The sequence below is a fragment of the Zerene cesonia genome, chromosome 3, assembly GCF_012273895.1.
Source record: "Zerene cesonia ecotype Mississippi chromosome 3, Zerene_cesonia_1.1, whole genome shotgun sequence".
NCBI lineage: Eukaryota > Metazoa > Arthropoda > Insecta > Lepidoptera > Pieridae > Zerene > Zerene cesonia.
The window spans coordinates 3,398,027-3,416,588 of NC_052104.1; the positions used below are offsets into that span (position 1 = coordinate 3,398,027).

An 18,562-nucleotide genomic window follows, 5' to 3' on the forward strand; every position below is an offset into this window, starting at 1 on the left:
ACAGTCTCCTCGTGACCACGCTCCGTTAAAAAGTCTTTAATTTCTAAACGTTATTTGTATCAATGTATTTTTGTGACTTCATAATGCATTGTCTAAGATTTAAGTAGTTCTTGTGGTTAGTTTCAAAGTTAAAGTTCTCCAGCTTAAGAAATGAACTTTGTAATAAATTCCATTTTATTTCCTCTGGTATTATAAAATGGACTGAAAACTGTGGCATTAGCCGAGCTAGCTTTCTTATGTAAAAGTCATATTCTAGGTAGGTACTTATAATAAGTTTTCTTTTAAGTGTTTCGAGTTTCAACCATTCGCTGGGTATGTATTAATAAATTTCGTACTTATTTTTTGTTTCTTTGTATGTGAGAACTAGCTGTTGGCCCTGGCTTCGCTCGTGGTACATATATAGCTTATGGCAGTCAGTAAAGTTGTAGCTTTCTAATGAATTTTTCAATCGATTCAGTGGCTTTTGCGTGAAAACTTTACAAACATACAAAAAATACGAAAGTTTCCTCTTTAGAATATCAGTGTAGATATATAAATTATTTTATTATGACATACCAAAGACATGACTTCAATATTACATTGTTTACTGAAGATGATATTGAAATATTCACACGAACGTGATAAAAATATTATCTAATAAGTAAAATGCTGAATGATCTATCTTCAATAACATTATTTATTTATTTAATATTAAATACGCTCGTAAAATGTGAACACTGCTAGTTTTACTTTAAGAAGAAGTATCCTACTAATATTATAAACGCGAGAGTTTTTATATGAATAGAAGTACGGTTTTTTGTCACTCTTTCACGCGAAAACAACGAATCGTATCTGTATGAAATTTGGTATAAACATAGATCTATTATCCAGATTATCACATAGGCTTTATACCAAGGTACCACTCGAGTGACCCCGCGGGTTACAGCTAGTGTATAAAGAAAGGCATGCCATAAAGGCCATTTCTTGAAGCATCAATATTAAATGTATCTATAGTTAAGTAAGACATGTTTTAGTTTATATGAAATGAATTTCAAGAAGCAGTATGCATGCATGTTGTCTATATTCAATGTTATTAAATTAATTTTTAACATACATAGCAACATTTAACTTAAGAAACAGGTTATGATAGTACCGGGAACATAGCTTCAGGCATATTAAGAGTAAGGCATCATGTCAAGTGAAACATTCAACTGAATTTTTTTTTTCATGGTAACATTTTTTCGTGTTATTTTTGTTATCCTTAAAAAACGAAGTAATCATTCGGAACGTTATTTCTACCGAGATGAATAATCTAGAAATTCAATAGTTTATGTTTTTGTTTCTTTGCCTATGAAGTTGTTAAATAATTAGCGGCTAAACAAATGTCCTGTCTTTGATTCTTTCTCAAAATCAAATCATCATTTTCTTATAATCGCCAAAACGTCGTAGAATATTCAAAATCGGATTAAATTTGGTGTATTCACGTTTGCTGTTTTTTATATTTTTGCGTAAAAAATCGTAGCCATATAAGTAAGAGGATTTATTTTTAGTAGTCCACCAGCGGAAAGGCATTCCAGTCTTAACCGTAAATCAAACAAGGTGCATCCAATAGTTTATACAAGTTTTGTGAACGAGCGTATATTTTATCTATCGTATGAATGGAGTCACCGCTTCAATGCCGCAGATATAATTCAGTATGCTTACAATCAGAGGTTTAAAGCTTTCATCATTTTCATAGACGCGAAGTTGGTTTAGAAATGCAAGAATTCAAACAGGCTTTTGTTTGTCTGCAATTTTATGTCATAAAATAAATGTTGCGCGTCCATGTTCCTATTTCAACAGTTGACATAATATTTAATATTAAATGTATACTTTTTTAAAACATAACATCAAAAATACCGGATACTTTAAATACAAATTTAACTAGCAATTCGCTCCCGCTTTGCCTGTGGAACATGTATATAAAATAACCTATATCACTATATCTATATATCCAACTGCAAAGGAAATTTATTAATCGGTTCATTACTTCAATCGACCGAACAAACTTTTTAGCATCATATAATTACTATACGAATGCAGTTTAAACTCACATCAACTTTAACTCCGTCCACCCTATGCGAGTGTTGTGGCGGTTTTAAGCGGGGCATATATCGGTAGAATTCTTCGTTATCCTTGTACCACTTTACAGAGTATAGCTTGCCGCCCTCGAGGTCATAATCACAAGTCATAGTCACTGACTCCCCTCGTTGCTTTAAATTTGGTATGGATACACCGACGATTTGCAGACAAATGGACGCTAAAACAAGAACCTTTTACTGTATATACTGGGTGAGTGCAAAGAAAATTAATATTTCAACAAAAAAGCCAATTGTTATTGCATGTTGCAGGATGTTGGGCAATTTGTATACAGTTATTACGTCAAAAAAACGTTGAAAGGCATTAAGTCTATGTATAAAACTATTTCGTAAATTTGAAGAACCTCTAAAACTAGTGTAGATTTAAACAGCCTTTAAAGGCAGCCAGTAAATTAGTTCTCATATTAAGCGAATATTAATTGCCCTACATGAAATAGAATTTTCCAAAAAAGAATAATGTTATAAATTAAATTGTTCCATTTATTTAAACACAAACATACACGAAATATAAAAAAAAATGTGAAAATTTAATAATAAACAAATAAGAATAATAACTTATACATTTCATCTTTACCTTCAAGATAAATTAGGAGTAAATAGCACACAACTATTCGTAGCCTCATTTTACACTTCGAAAAATATAACTTTACATAACTTTGTATTTAATGCAATTTGAAAACAATTAACTCTTAGTATATTTTTTATAAGTTGATCTCATTTCGCTTGTTTAAGAAAGTCTTTGTGTCGTATTACTTCGTAGCACCGAAAGCGGGTGCAGCGTAGCGGGCGTAGAGGGCAACTGTTGCTACGACGCGGCAATGCTACGGGCTACGTTATGTTCATGCAACTTGAATAATGCGATTATGTACGTTCTAAATTTACCGTGTTAGAGTTTGACTCGAAAACATTGCACTTTTTTGGCAGTTAATATAATTAAAGTTTGTTTGCCATATACTCATTAAATTAAGCATCCTTAATGCATATGAATTCAGAATTTTTTTTTTTTTTCGTAAATATTTTAACTTTGAAAGGTACATGTATTTGTCGTATTAAATAAGAATAATTTCATTAATTTTATTTATTTTGGTAGTAATAAATAAAATTGAGTGATGTCGCTAACTTCATTTAATTTAATTTCTTATTGTGGCAATAAATAAAATTGAGTCACTTTATACTTATTTTTAGCTACTATGTACACTCTTTTTGTGGAAGTCACGCTTTGGACACGCGCAACGGGGAATAATATCTTCCCAGAAGACCTCCACAGAAGGTCGGTCTAAAATAGTAGCATGAAAATACTGCTGTTTCACGTATTCGTGTGAAACCAAAGTCTCCTAGGCCGTATTATTTTCTTAATTCCTTCCCAGTCTTTTCCTTTCATAAGGGATAATTTTTGAAAAGGATGGAGAACGGATGGAGGGAACTGCATCCGTTCTTTATTCGTTGAAATCAACCAATTGCAAGCTACGTTTAAACCTGAAGCTATATTCATGAAATTATTATATATACAATAGCTGCGCCCCACGGTTTCACCCGCGTAAGTCCGTATCCCGTAGGAATATAGGGACTAAAAGTTTCCTATATGTTATTCCAGTTGTCCAGCTGTCTACGTACCAAATTTCATTGCAATCCGTTCAGTAGTTTTTGCGTGAAAGAGCAACAAACACACACACACACATCCTTACAAACATTCGCATTTATAAATTGAATTATATAGAATATAAGAAAAATACAACACAACAAAGCATTTACCATGATCTTTAAACTTGATCTGTACACAATTGTTTCATTTGGTATAATATTCGGGCATAAATTCAAATCTAATCAACAAAACAAATCCACAAACTAATCAACGTAAAGCTTTACCAAGTTTCAAATTAAATTTTTGTTTAATCTCATCATATTGCACTATCACATCAGTCAATTGGTCAATTAGCTGGGTAAATTTTGTATTTGTGATTTTTGTATTTATCTATAAAAATGTATTTTGCTATGAAATAATTGTTACTTGTATGTGAAATACTTCTTCAGGTCAAATCAGAGCACCATGAGACCATTTACGCAATCACGTAGGTATAGGTTATAATTATTATCAAAGGTTTATAATTAGGAGAAAGTAATTATTGAAGAATAATATCATCCTCCATTTTCGTAAAGTACCTTAATGAAAACATTATAGGCTTAAAGAGGATTCATTTGGGGTTTCGCGCCATTATCGCCGTATCAAAGTGCTGACCGCTGGATTAGTGACAGATTTAATAAATAGATAATTTGCTAATGGCGTCTCGTTGTTATCCATTTGTTAAACGCACGAAAAGTAACCAAATTTGGCATTTGTTTTGAATAATTTACCAAAAATTTTGCTAATTTTTTCTAAGTAATTTATTATCAAGTAGGTATGTACATCGAAATACAATTTAATACAAAAAGGAAGTCTACACAAAATTCAGATGTATCTAGTAAAAATATCATTATATTTTTATTGACATAGACATAAATATTCAGAAAATCAAATGAACAACTAAAAATTTAACATAATTACAACACGAGAAAAGAAATAAACATGAAATATTTTCACAAATCTACTCTCTGTTATATAGTCATGTTTTTTTTAGTTCAATATGCTCATGTGCCAACTTAAAATAACACATTCAAATGTTTCCCAGCTAGAATATATCATAGTTAATACCGAAATAAAGTTCCTCCATAACAATACCACTGCGCACTATTCAATAAATCGTCTCGACTTCACGGTTTCTTTTATACTTCGTCCCACATTCAATGTAATAAAATAGGGCGTATTATACAATATTTCGATACCAATGGAAAACCTCAGAAGTACGAAAGATTTATTGGTAGAGACGATTCCCTTTGAACTCGCTGGTAACGACTTCTGCGGGATCTTTGCATAATTCTCGAGATTTTCTCAAATCTACTGGAATATTCCGTAACACAATAAGACAATCTGATTAAATGTTGTCAATGAGACGTTGGATTGATTAAAAATGCAGTTGAATCTCATTGCAGCTCTGGTAGCTTTATTTGATAGGATGCTTTTAGTATTTCAGCAGGTTTGCTGTGATGAAATGTACTTATAAAATATATTTTTCGTCGCAAATATCTAGTCCTTTTTACAAAAGAATATTATATAAGAACTAGCTGCACCCGGCAAACGCTGTTCTGCCTTACCCTGATCATTTAGTGGTATGAAAAATAGATGTTAGCCGATTCTCAAACATACCCGATATGCACACAAAATTTCATAAGAATCGGTCAAGCCGTTTCGGAGGAGTATGGCAACGAAAACTGTGACACGAGAATTTTATATATTAGATTTTATTTAGCGCTGATTTTCATATACATGACTTCTTGATCTTACGAATTCTGACCCTCCTACCTCCTCTATCTTTATCTAACAACACAACCCCATTTTTTATTGAATTGCTTTAGAATGGCTAATTACTTCATTACTATAAGTATAAGTACACATGTGTCCTTATATTTACAATGTTTAACAGCAAATGCCCTTCTAAGATACGTGGAAATCTATGACTATCACTGGTGTGTTCTAATTTAAATTTAATTTCATGGAAAAATGTTGCAGAGATAGTTAACTTTAATACAACGCAGAGTTACACGCGCTTCCATAGATGCCACTTTTCCCATTAGCGTCGCTACGAGATCAGAAATAAGATATTAATGCAAACGACAAGAATAGTTGGTAGAGTGCAATAGTAAGTTGTTTATTAGGTTTCCAATTCCAGTCGCGAAGCCGTAATAAAATCAACTTAGGTATGTACTAATTTCTTTGCTTGATGGAAAGATAATGGAAAAATAACTCCACCGCTTTCATTTGAAATACATATTTAGTGGCAATAATGATATTTTATATGTAAAAGTTTTATATGTAATAAGCAATCTTTCATACTTTACGATTACATTTGACTTTATTTATTAAAGAACAATGTTTAAAGTTGTTTAATAAATATCTCTGAATAATGCGTATACTTGAATTTATATAGGAGTTAAATGTGTGAAGAAATATGACTGAATGTCGTAAACAAATGATATTTATTTATTACTAACATTAATTGAATAACTTGTGACATTTATTTGGTGATTTTGACTCAGAAGCTTATTTATAGCACTAAAATAACATGACTGTTAAATTCACTTAAGCCATGGCGAATGTTATAGCAAATAATTATTTTAATATTGCAGTATAATTAAATATTCATGTTTATTCTGTAGAAATTGGGAACGCTGTAGCTGACATTTTTAATTATGTTTATCCTTCGCTTTATTATGATCGCATTAATATTTAATTAAAACGTTATCTAACGAGTCACATATTCCAGATTTAGTTAAAAATTTGTCTGCGTTAAAATATGTGAAATAAATAACGTGTGCATATCAAAATTCTAATTTGTAGTTGTACGCGGGGAATAACGCAACTAATGACTAAATTATACATTCATCGGTAGCCAAATCAACTTAAATAGCTTATTATGATCGCTGCCTGAAATTGCTTTTTGCTATAATATATACATTTAGGTTTTAACGCGATATGAGTATTATGAGTTCAAGAGGGTCGAATAATGTGATATTATCGTTGGGGAGGACCTTAAGAGTGTTATTTACCAATTCGTTATTCAAATGTTATTAATTTTATGTTTTGTACTAACGTGTAATTAAATTTATTAACGCGCTAGAAATCGGTGGTGATGTCGTTTATTATTTTAGTACCTGGATTACCGAGCTTAGCTCGGTATTTTTTTTTTAACTATATATATATATATATATATATATATATATATATATATACTTCAACGGTGAAGGAAAACATCGTGAGGAAACCGGCATGTCCAAGAATTAAAAGTTCGACGGCATGTGACATCTGCCAACCCGCACTTGGCCAGCGTGGTGGATTATGGCCTGAACCCTCATAGGAGGCCTGAGTCCCAGCAGTGGGAACATATATGGGCTGATGATGATGATATATATACAAGAATTGCTCGTTTAAAGATATAAGATAGCACTCTTTTCTCACTCCAGAGATTCGATGAAGTATTATAGAATTTAATACATACATCTATTATTAATGTACGTGAAACTAATAAACTTCTCGATTTTCTTTTTTTGCGATATCTGCCTCTAAACATTTTTCTTCTAGTCACAACAACTCAGTTAGTATACATAATCATTGAAAATAATTGGTAATATATTCAGTTTCATATGGAAATAAAAAATTGAGAGCGTCCGATATATTATTGCTTTCAAAAGAATGAAAATAGTACAAGTGCAAACACTTCAATGACGAGTGAAAAGTGAATAAACACAGAAGTTTAAACAAAAGGACTCATCTACATTTTAATATTCTTTCGACCATCACAAGACTAGGTATTAGATAATAACCGTTTATCCAGTTTCAATAAGGCGCCTTTGTACCTGGATGGGTCTAGTGCTGTGCTATCAAGTCTAGGAAGTGTTCATTTCGTCCCAAGAGTTTCGCGCTGCAAATTGGACACTTACCTTACTAAATACTTGATCAACGGAACTCCACGACTTCGTTTAAAATTTTGAATATTATCATTAAAATACTATTGACGTTTCGCGATCGATTCGAAATTAAATTAAACCCAATGATATAAAAACTTACTTTTATAAAGTAAGTTATTCCAATTCTATCCTACTAATATAATAAATGCGAAAGTTTGTAGGGATGTGTGTGTGTGTGTGTTTGTTACTCTTTCACGCAAAAACTGCTGAACCGATTGCAATGAAATTTGGTACGTAGACAGCTGGACAACTGGCATATAGGCAACTTTTTATCCCGATATTCCTACGGGACACGGACTTACGCAGATGAAACCGCGGGGTGCAGCTAGTGATATCATAAATTCTTAAAATTTAACGATGATTATTATGTTACATGTTCTCAAGACAACACTTGATTTTTAAAACTCAACTTTGAAATTAATAAAAACATGATTCACAGAGGGATGAAATTTCGAATATTTTAAACACTAATTTACAAGAGTACTGATACAATCAATTAGAGGATTTACGAATGCAATCCACGCTTGCTTTATCGCTATTCAATAAACTAAATGCGATGTACGATTCGCTTCATTTCATCTAACGTCAATGGGTTTGATCGCAATGAAAATTATCCAATATGTTAATTCGGTAGCGGCCCAATAGACGCCAGTTCATTGAACCACTGCTGCTGTTCGTATTTGGAATGTGTTTAATTAGTTTACTGGGTTCCTTTAAAATTGCGATGAAATCAATCAAATGTCATTTAAAGTAAATTAAAAATTTTAGCCGCTCGTTCCTACTCCGCCGGACAGGATGCTATTTGTAAGGTTTTCAAATGAACAGTTATTATACTAATACAACAGGGAACACACTCATTAAAACCTGTTTATCTATTCTTGAGTTATTAGTGGTGTAATTTCCAGTTTTTTTTTTACATCTTCTTTAGAGATTTACTGACATAACATGTCTTTCTACAGCAAAACACTGCGTTTGAAAGAAAATAGAATATTTTTTTATTAATTTCTATGTAGGAAGATATTAGACTTCAATATGCTAAAAAATAGACCTTAATATATAAAATCTACTTTACAAATGTTGCTAAGTATTTATATAATATATTAATATTCCCGCACGTTTATATTAAATTACGGAACCCTATAAAGCTATTTTTGATCCTGACAGGCCGGCTCCATTTAATTTACATTTATTTACCACTAATTTATTGGATGATATTATTATTGCTAAATAGTTCGTTGTTTTGATATTTTACCAATTTTAATCATTGTCGAATCAATAAACAATTTATATTTATACCACATTATTTATATTGGAACGCGCTATGTCATATAGGGTCGCATTAAATTGATTAACATGAAAATAAACAATGCGATATATTTCAAAATGTTATTCACGACGACATGTCTCTTATTTTAAAATAATTTTTTTTTTTCATTTTTTGTATTTTTAAAGCCCGCATTTTGGCTGCACTAGAGCAACGCGGTTCGTTGTGATTACGTAAATTGTCGCTATTTAGTAATCTGTGGTTGTGACCAAGCCCATTCAGGGGGTCTGTGTCAGTATTCTAGGAACAATATAGGCTGATGACTAGGATTCGTATAATAATGTGATGTGAATCTTTAACGTCACCTCTGTTTTTTCGAGTTATTGATGGTTTTGTTACTTTTTAATAATAAGTTGATTACTATCATGGTTAGGTATCATATTTTCGGTAATTTTAAATATCTATATATAAATTAATCACGTCAAATAACTTTTCTAAATTACATTATTATAAAAAAAACGAATACGGAACAATTGTAGGGATTTTTATAATTAATTTGAAACTATGGAAGAGATTCTTTATTTATGAAAAGTTATATACGATCTATCGCCATCGAGACGTAAGCATAACAATCTATTGTGTAAAATTTCAACCATCGCTTTTACTGGCCTTTAAACGTTTCTATAGCACATAAACATCATAATTTAAGAGTAAATTGTAACACTTAATGACAGTAAAGGCGAATTAAACACTACAAGTTATAACAACCGGATGACACTTAGCACTGGAGTGCTTAAAGAGGTGAGCTAACTTGGGCTTTGTTACGAGAACGTGTCATTCGATACTCAATTAGATGCCGGTGAGGGTAGTTGTTAGAAATTATGCCTTCAAGAGTTAATATTACGAAGAATTGAGTTCTCTGTCCACGGAAACAAACAAAGTTTATGTGCTTTCCATAGCTCGTTGCAATATATTTTTTTTTCATAGCGTGCAACTAAGTTGGTGGTTCACCTGATGGTAAACGATCACTACCGCCCATGAACATTCGCAGTGGCTCAGACTTCTAAGAATGCGCTGCCAGCTTTTGGGAAGGGATAAGGGATAAGGAAAGTATTGATGACTTGAAAGAAGGAATGGACTGGGAAGGGCGAGGAGAAGGAAATAGGCCTCCGGCTCCCCCACTCACCGTACGAAACACAATAGCAAGCTATTATTTCACGCCGGTTCTCTGTGGGGGTGTGGTACTTCCCTGGTGCGAGGTGGCCCAAATCGTGCCGAACGAATTGTGCGCTCGACTCCCATAATAAAAAAAAAAAATATGTATAATAAATATCTATATCAACAAAATAAACGTTGATATAAAAATCAAGTTTGTAATAATACATACTCTAATAAGATTGTATTGTTCTTTACTTATTAGCTAGTCGTTAAGCTTCTTGAAGATTCTACAAATACATCTGATTAAAACATAATCGAAAAAACGTATGTGCGACTATAAAACTAAATAAGAGCTGAACAAACAATAAATTCTAACACATTATATCGTCACTGAAATAACATTATCCCAAATAAAATAAAAATACATTGAAAGCATTATAAAATATATATATCGCTCACCTCCAGCGCGCCTATGACATAAAATATAGCCCATAAAATATGTTCTGAAGAACGTAAACAAAGGGGTTTATAGTTTCATGGCTATCGACAGGACAATATAATGTTATATCGTATTTTAACCCATTCGTAAATCTTTATTAATACAAACATTCTCTAGAGTATCTACTCATATGCATATATATATCTATAGAAGTTTATGTGACTCTGAATCACAGTTATGACGTCATGTAAAACGTTTTTAGACGTGATTTGGCTTATTATAATATTCGGATTTGACATTTGGAGCGAAACTGAGAAGCGATACCTAAGTTAGGCAGAAATAAAATATTAAAATTAAACTTTATTTGCTTCATAATCTATTGTCATTTAAAATTAAATATTAATCAATCATGAAGTTCTAAATAAGTAGGAGATATATCAATTTAAAATATGTGCGGAAATTGTTACTTATTACATTTCAAAAAGTTATTTATATTTGTAACTGTGGCCTATAGCCTTACTGAAACCAAGAATAACATTTCACAGAAATAAAGCAATTAATATAATTTGGGAATAAATACAATGATTGTCACCGCAATACAAAAACATTAGCTTTTTGTCCAACTCTGTAATATATCACGAGAACAACAATGACATACATATAGCAAGCTGGGATACCAACCATTAACATAACTGTGGGTAATTAGAACACACATAAAATTGAATAAATCGCCTTTACACACAGAGTTCCATAAACCTTTCAAAATTGTACCTTAATTCTTTGTGTCAGATTTGACTATGGCTTATCACTAAATGCGACTTTAGTTCATTTCGTAATTAAACACATCACCTGTCCGAATATAAAGGCATTTCATTATATGCCGTATGTCTATGGCATGAACGTTGCTTTTTGAATATCCTATAAATATTAGAGGTACTAAAAGCTAAATCTAATGGATCCCAATCGTATTGGAATTTTGCTCAGTTGCTGTACATTTCTATTTATATAAGACGGTTTGGGAATCACAGTGTGTTTGCTCTAATATGAGGAGCAATGTACATGTATTGAGCGCGAAGTGTCGTCGAACTATCGCACTTTGCGACGAAGACGTGAGGTGATGTCTATTGCGGACGCAGGAGTTAATGGAGCAAGTGTTATTGAGTAGATATTACCCCAAAATTTGGTATCGCAAACCGTGTTACTGCTACGGTACAAATGTTGCGGTTGTTCATGAGTTACACTGACGTTAGTTTGATTGTACGGAACTTTGATAACGAGATCGGCTCTGTTTGATAATAACTGCTGATTAGAGATTTGAAGCATATCTATGACATTATGTATGTAAACGAGTACAAGTTAGATATAATGTTAAATGTGCCATGCAAATGTGAATATTGGACATACTTAAATGTTTTTTGAAGAAATAGGTTTATTGATTCTAAAAATTTTTAGCATTTAGTACCACTGAATTCTTCATAATATTTAAAACCTGATTCGAAGAATTAGAAATTAAATGTGCTTAGAAATTAAATGCTTTAAATAATTACAATTTGTTTAAAAATTCTAAAATATTTCATAAAACACCTAATTGAACCGTATCGAATTCGATACTGCGAATGAAACATACATTTTACAATGCACCCAAAATACCTTTAGTAACTAAATTCCGACATGGATATCCCGCATTCGCAACAGAAATCGATTTTCTGGTTATCCAGGCTTACAGGATAACGTGACCATCACGGGACGTGCCCCACCGAGTGCATGCAATACGAAGTGGACTAGCATTCGCAAGTTATATCCAACTTGGGTATTTCGATCGAAAACTTTATTGTTCGTAGAGTTTCGTGCAATGTACGTCCTGTTTTAATTCGGCGCCCAATATGCGATATTTTGTTGCTACAGACACCTGAGAGTGTGGTACATTCAGTTACAGCAACTCTATTTTTTATCTGTTAATTTGTGTGTATATATTTATTTTAAGAGCGGGGCTGTATTATTTTTTTTTAGTTTCTATTCTATTCAACTTGGCTATTTCGTGTGAAAGCTTTATTGTATCGACAGGTTTTAACGTATGTCGTGTTTTAATTCGTGGTCCAATATGCGATATTTTGTTTTAACGGACACCTGAGAGATATGTATTGGATAAATTTTATTCATTTTAACTATGCACCTTCGAATACTTTTAATATTGAATTTTATAAACAAATTTAGAACTAAAACTGGTCTTTGATATTTCTCACGTAATTTTTCTTTCAGTTATGAAAAATGACCTTTTAAAACTACAGGCTTCAATCTTCTAGTAGTAGTTAGTTAGTTTCTAATAGTAATTTGGTTCATATTCAAAATTCATCTCTTACATAATACGCAAATTCGTCATTATATTTTTTCTCAAAACCAGCATAAGTATTATAAAATACTTGTAGGGGTCGACCCCTTGTTACTTGTGACTTGTAGTGGACTGGTTATTTTCGCTCTACATTGCCAATGTTATTGCAAAGTGGTCAAATTTAAGCAATTATTTACAACAAAAGGAGGGTAGGTATAAACAAAAGGCACGATCCCCCGTCTTTTCTCTGTAGCTTTTCTCTAGCACCTCTAAACTGAAGTACATAAATACGTTCCACTTTTAATGTGGCCAAGAGACTTCTTTTTTACGCGGGCATGAGGCTGGATGTCAACATTTCTTGTATAAGTTATAGTTTGGAGACTTTCTGAGTGTAGACAATTGACCCAAATTGACTGTAGTTCTGTAAAATTCATAGCCGTAAAGTCCGTGTATGTTGAAAATAAAGCTCCATGTGTACTTTTGTATTTTTAATATGAAAAATTCTCTACAAGACTGTTGTGGACGTTTAATTTTAACTTAGTAGTGATAGTGATAGCGACAGCAGTGATAGTGATATAAACCTCATATATCAATTTAATAAATACCTTAAATGTTACTAAACTAGTATCTCATAATGCGTTCACTTTCATAAGTCTTCTTTCAAATTATTTACTTCCCCTTAATTTGCATTTTCAAATTAAAGCGTGAGAAATAAAAAGTATGAACGATAATTAATCTTCAACGTCTTGATATAAAACCGCAGACATTGTAACGTTTAATTTAAGAGGCAGCTTGTGAAATAATATTAAAAGAGGTTCCTTTGTAGGGTGTGGAGCGGCGCTAGCTTTTAATATACAATAAATGTATGCTGTGATAAAAATATCATAAAGGGGAAACATAAAATTACACGAAGCAACAGCATAATTTGTTGTCAAAAACTAATTTTTAGAAACGCATTTCGTAAAATAATTTACTTTTTTACTCTTTAGATAATTATTTAACGTCCCAAAGAAAGCGTCCAATATTCCTATATCTATGAAGGCAATATAATGTTGTAATGTTAGTACTTATTACAAATACTCGAGGGAAATGAACAATAACTTATAACTTATGATACATCATTCATAAAACCGGTATAAATTCGTGTTTGTTGGAACCTTGTCTATCTATTATATATAATGTGCAAATCATCTCAGATCCCAGAAGACATTCTTGTTGAGATGAACGTGTCTCACCCCGTTCTCAGCTGAATAACTGAGCGCAAAGTTTTGAGTTGAGCGTTAATATTCAGATGAAAATAGTTGAGCTCGCGTACTAAACCTAATCAGTTATATGCACTTTCCCGTTTATTGTACAAAGTCTTGTGGAGTGAGCATCAGAATTCTAAGTATTTGGTAAAGTTTAATTTGCTTTATGTGATTGGAAATAGAATCGTTACATACTTAACGATAATAATATAAGATAATATGCAATTGAGAGAGATGTGTGTGTGTAAACCTAGGTATGTATTTAACATTAAGCCCATTACTCTTTTATAGAAATAATAGGACATAATATAAATTCACTTTAATAACAATTAATTTAAAGATCAAACTATTTAAAAACATAGAAGCACACATCTTCACGTTACCGTAGTGTCCATAACAATAATGTTTATAACCTGGCGAATTTTATGCTAAGTTATTTCTAACACATTGAGAGGCATTTTCAGTGTATGTTTTTATTCAAATAAAAGAAATCCAGTCTTTATTTGCAACGGTAACAAACACACTGTACACATCACATTCTTTAAACTGAAACGTGGGATACTTCCACACATAACGAAATAAATATTTGATGAGACCTTTCCCAATGCTGATTCGCTTACTATTCGAATCAGTTATAAATACGATGGAAAGGGAAATAGATTGGCTCTATTAGTGCCCTTAGGTGGGTTTCCCTTTGACATGGCAGTGCATAATTCAAAGGCTTTCCTCAATTTCCCCTTAGGACGTGTTAGCACCTTCGAATTGCGGAGTTAGTTTAATCATAGGATTTTGCATTTCATAAGTACGTAAATAGAATTGACTATTGCTTCTGGTTTAATATGTAGGTAACTTCAAATCATACATCTAGAAACCACCTACATTAAAATGTAAACGTAAATGTAAAAATATTTAAGAAGTCATAAAAATATATTTTAATTATTATCAGAAGTTTATTTAATATTAACGAGTAAAATATTATGAAATTATCATTATTATCATTGATTCATGATATGATTAAGAATTTCTTAGGTCAGCCGGCAACCACATTTTCTAGAACAATCATTATATAAAACTAAGTCGCTTTCGCTTTCCGTCCCTATATCCCTACGTAAGATTGAATCTTTAAAAACTGCGCAACGGATTTTGATGCTTTTTTTTTTAATAGAGTGATTCAAGAGAAAGGTTTGTATGTACAATATCTCATTTATATGAAGGTTTTTACAGGAATCTTCGGGAAAAAGATAGTCTTATATATAAAACGGTGTTTGTTGCCGCATTTTCCCGATTCGATTTGACAATTTTTTATGTAATTTTCTGTGCATATCGCGTACGTCTTAGAATCGGCCAACATCTATTTCTGATATCACTATAAAATAAGGGTACCTAAGGCAGAACAACGTTTGCCGGCTCAGCTAGCTGAATTATAAATTTTGTGGCATGTTTCAATGATATTCCATTTATAAACAGTTAAAGAAATATTATTTACTCAATAGAATTACCCTAAACTAAATGTTCCAAATTATTCAAACGGAATCTCGGAACGTGAAATAAAATCGATAAGCATTTCTTACAGATTCCTTAAATTCAGTTGGCATAAATTATCTTTATTAAAGAATAAAATCGTACTTATCTTGGTCCAAGTTCTTATTATTTTTTTGCCAAACATTATTAGCAGTTCATTTATTATTCAATAAGACTATTAAGAATATGGTTTTCCACAGTACGAATTTTGAAAATATTTCATAGAAATGTTATTTATTGTTGTAAATAACATTTCTTTACAACAATAAATAACATTTCTATGAAATATTCTTTTGGGCATCAGTTGAAAACTCGCACAAAAAATACAAAAATTTGTCATTAGAAACAAAAAATTGCCCTTGGTCTGAATAATTGTGAACCCTGCCAAGGGTACAAAGGAAAGTCCTAATGATTATAAAAATTGTTATTCGAATAATAATAAAAACAGATTATATTTATGTACTTTCAATATGCATTTATTATAAAAATACTTAAAATGTCGCTGAAATATATTTATATGCAGTTTCATATAGTAATAGTTTATATAATACATACGTATTTCAGGTCTATGATCAGCCAACTAACTAGGTTCATACAATACTCGTATATCCACAATATTCTTTGCAATACGGAAATAGCAGTACTTTAATATTGATACAAAAAGCTTAGGAGCATGATTGATGTGCCATAAATGTTGTAATTACAGAGCAACGTCGCGTGCGGCAATGTAATTGTGCGTACATTTTAATGGTTTTCGCTATTTCTCATTGACGGCTCTGGCTTGATTGATGTTGTGATTTATTAAGACTTTTTACCCGTCCCGAATAGATAGCATCTGTTGCCCGTTTAAAGTGACGCTTTTTTAACCGCCTGTTTGAATATTTCTACAAATTGGTTCATTACTCATTTAAAAATACATATTTTCGTATAATAGGCGTTTAACAAAATACTTTACTACACGTATGCATAGATTATATATACTTAACGTAAGAAGTTAAGGTTTAACTACATATCACTAAAATAATACACCATTTTTTTTTATTTCTGCCGTTCTTCAGATTTCGTAAACAAAAATCTGTTGCTTCTAGTTTTTGCATCACAGTAAATAAACGTTGACAGTTACCACCAGAAACCCAACGAGCGAAGCGTAAATTTAATAAAGTAAACTATCTTCAAAGAAACGTGGAATAACTTTCTAAATACTCAAATTTAACTTTATCATGAGCATATTTAGCAAACGCAAGAGGATACCGGAAGTTTAAAGTCTCATATTAAAAATGAATAAAATCCAACACACAGTTGGTTGAGGCTTAACAAGCGGGAACGGATAGGGTTGACACTCTCCCCTTTAATAGAACAAAACGTATGGACTACTAGACTAGACTAGATTAGACTTCTGCATCCCAAAATAAGTAAACGTATGCAATACACGTTATTCGATTGTTTTTGTCTTATCAATGAATGTATTTACATACTTAGTATATGTAAATGTGTTTACAGTAGATTATGTTATTTATACGATAGTTTTATAAGTATTTTTGAGAGTTTTTCTTACCGTCTAAGATTGGTTTAAGAAGAGCTTCATGTATTATTTATTTAACGAATTAATATTTAAAATTAAATTTTCCATTATTTGGCAACCCTAAGTAGAACTGTGTTAAACGGCTAGCCAAACTTAAATTGCCAGGCCAGGGCTAAACTTCCATAATTCCATACAAGTTCAGCGCATGCTAAGAAACTGTCTCAATTTTCTTTCGCTTTTTAAGTTGCAAGATTTATTCGTATTTTGCAACGGTTGTGACTTTAGATTCTTCATTGCGCTTGAAAACTTCCATTCATAGCAATTTTACTATGACGTAATTTTTTTTTTTAAATCTCCAGTCACAGATAAAAAATATTTGTCGTCTATAAATTCTAATAACTAAGACTCTTAAAATAATACTATCCGTTTTAAAACAACTATAAATATCGCCAAATACACAAGTTAAATATGTATGGTTTCAACTTTCAATATTAGATAACTCGTATAGCCGAACAGACATGCAGTCAAGGATGAACGAGTGCAGTAGTAAAAGGCTTTTATTGAAAATGCTGAATCATCGCGCTTCTCTGTCGCGAGTTACAAGCGATGACGTGCAATAACGAACTCGGGATGTCGTGTTGTCGATAAAGAATCCATCGATTGCAAAAATTTGGACAGGAGTTATAAAAATTGTTTTAATGCTTGTTTAGGAAAGAATAATGACAATAGTTAATATATGTATTTTTTTTGCTATAAATTCGACTGCAATTTTTTGTGTTTATTGCCTCATAATTTTATACTGGGTGAATTTATGATTCTTTCTTGATTTTTATGATTTTATTGTTATTTGAAAGCTGATGCCTCCGATTTTGCCCCGTTTAAGTTCTGATAATTTGAAGGCGGTTTGGTTTTTGTTGTTGTTATTTAAAACAGTAATTTAATTTATTAATGTATGACTTTTTCAATTACTACCTAATTAAAAAATGTAACATTTAGTTAAGAAATTATATTGAATCGATCATAGGTTATGTTATAAATATGATGTTGTATTTTTTTATATCACCGACATTTAACCTTATTCTTCGAATTGAAACAGCTCAATGATATGAACCTGTTCTTTTTTAAAAGCACATTTATTAAAAAAATATCTATTTATAGAAAAATAACAAAAAAAAAACATCGATAAATCGTTCCCTAACTATTCCGTTGCCAGGAACAACCTAAGAAGTGGCGCCTAATCTTAAACAGGATCTAAAAAGGGTGGTTTGAAAAGCGCGCTGGTGTCTCGCATGATGAAAAACCACCTCGAGTGTCACCGAGTCCTTTAACATTCATCCCGCCTTTTGTTCCTTGTGATTAACGAAAATCGTATGCGCCTTAGGACGGTTGGCATGTCAATAAGTGTG

General features: G+C 31.8%; 1 protein-coding gene across 1 annotated transcript in view; it reads right to left on the minus strand.

The window, feature by feature from the left end:
• LOC119838180 overlaps positions 1–2,897 on the minus strand; it is a 6,233-nt gene extending 3,336 nt beyond the window's left edge. The window contains exons 1-2 of the mRNA XM_038364025.1: positions 2,692–2,897; positions 2,073–2,278 (exon numbers count right to left, since the gene is read on the minus strand). Coding sequence (XP_038219953.1) covers positions 2,073–2,278; positions 2,692–2,740 — 255 coding nt within the window. The 5' untranslated portion in view covers positions 2,741–2,897. The remainder of the gene's footprint in view (positions 1–2,072; positions 2,279–2,691) is intronic.
• Positions 2,898–18,562: the final 15,665 nt, after the last annotated feature.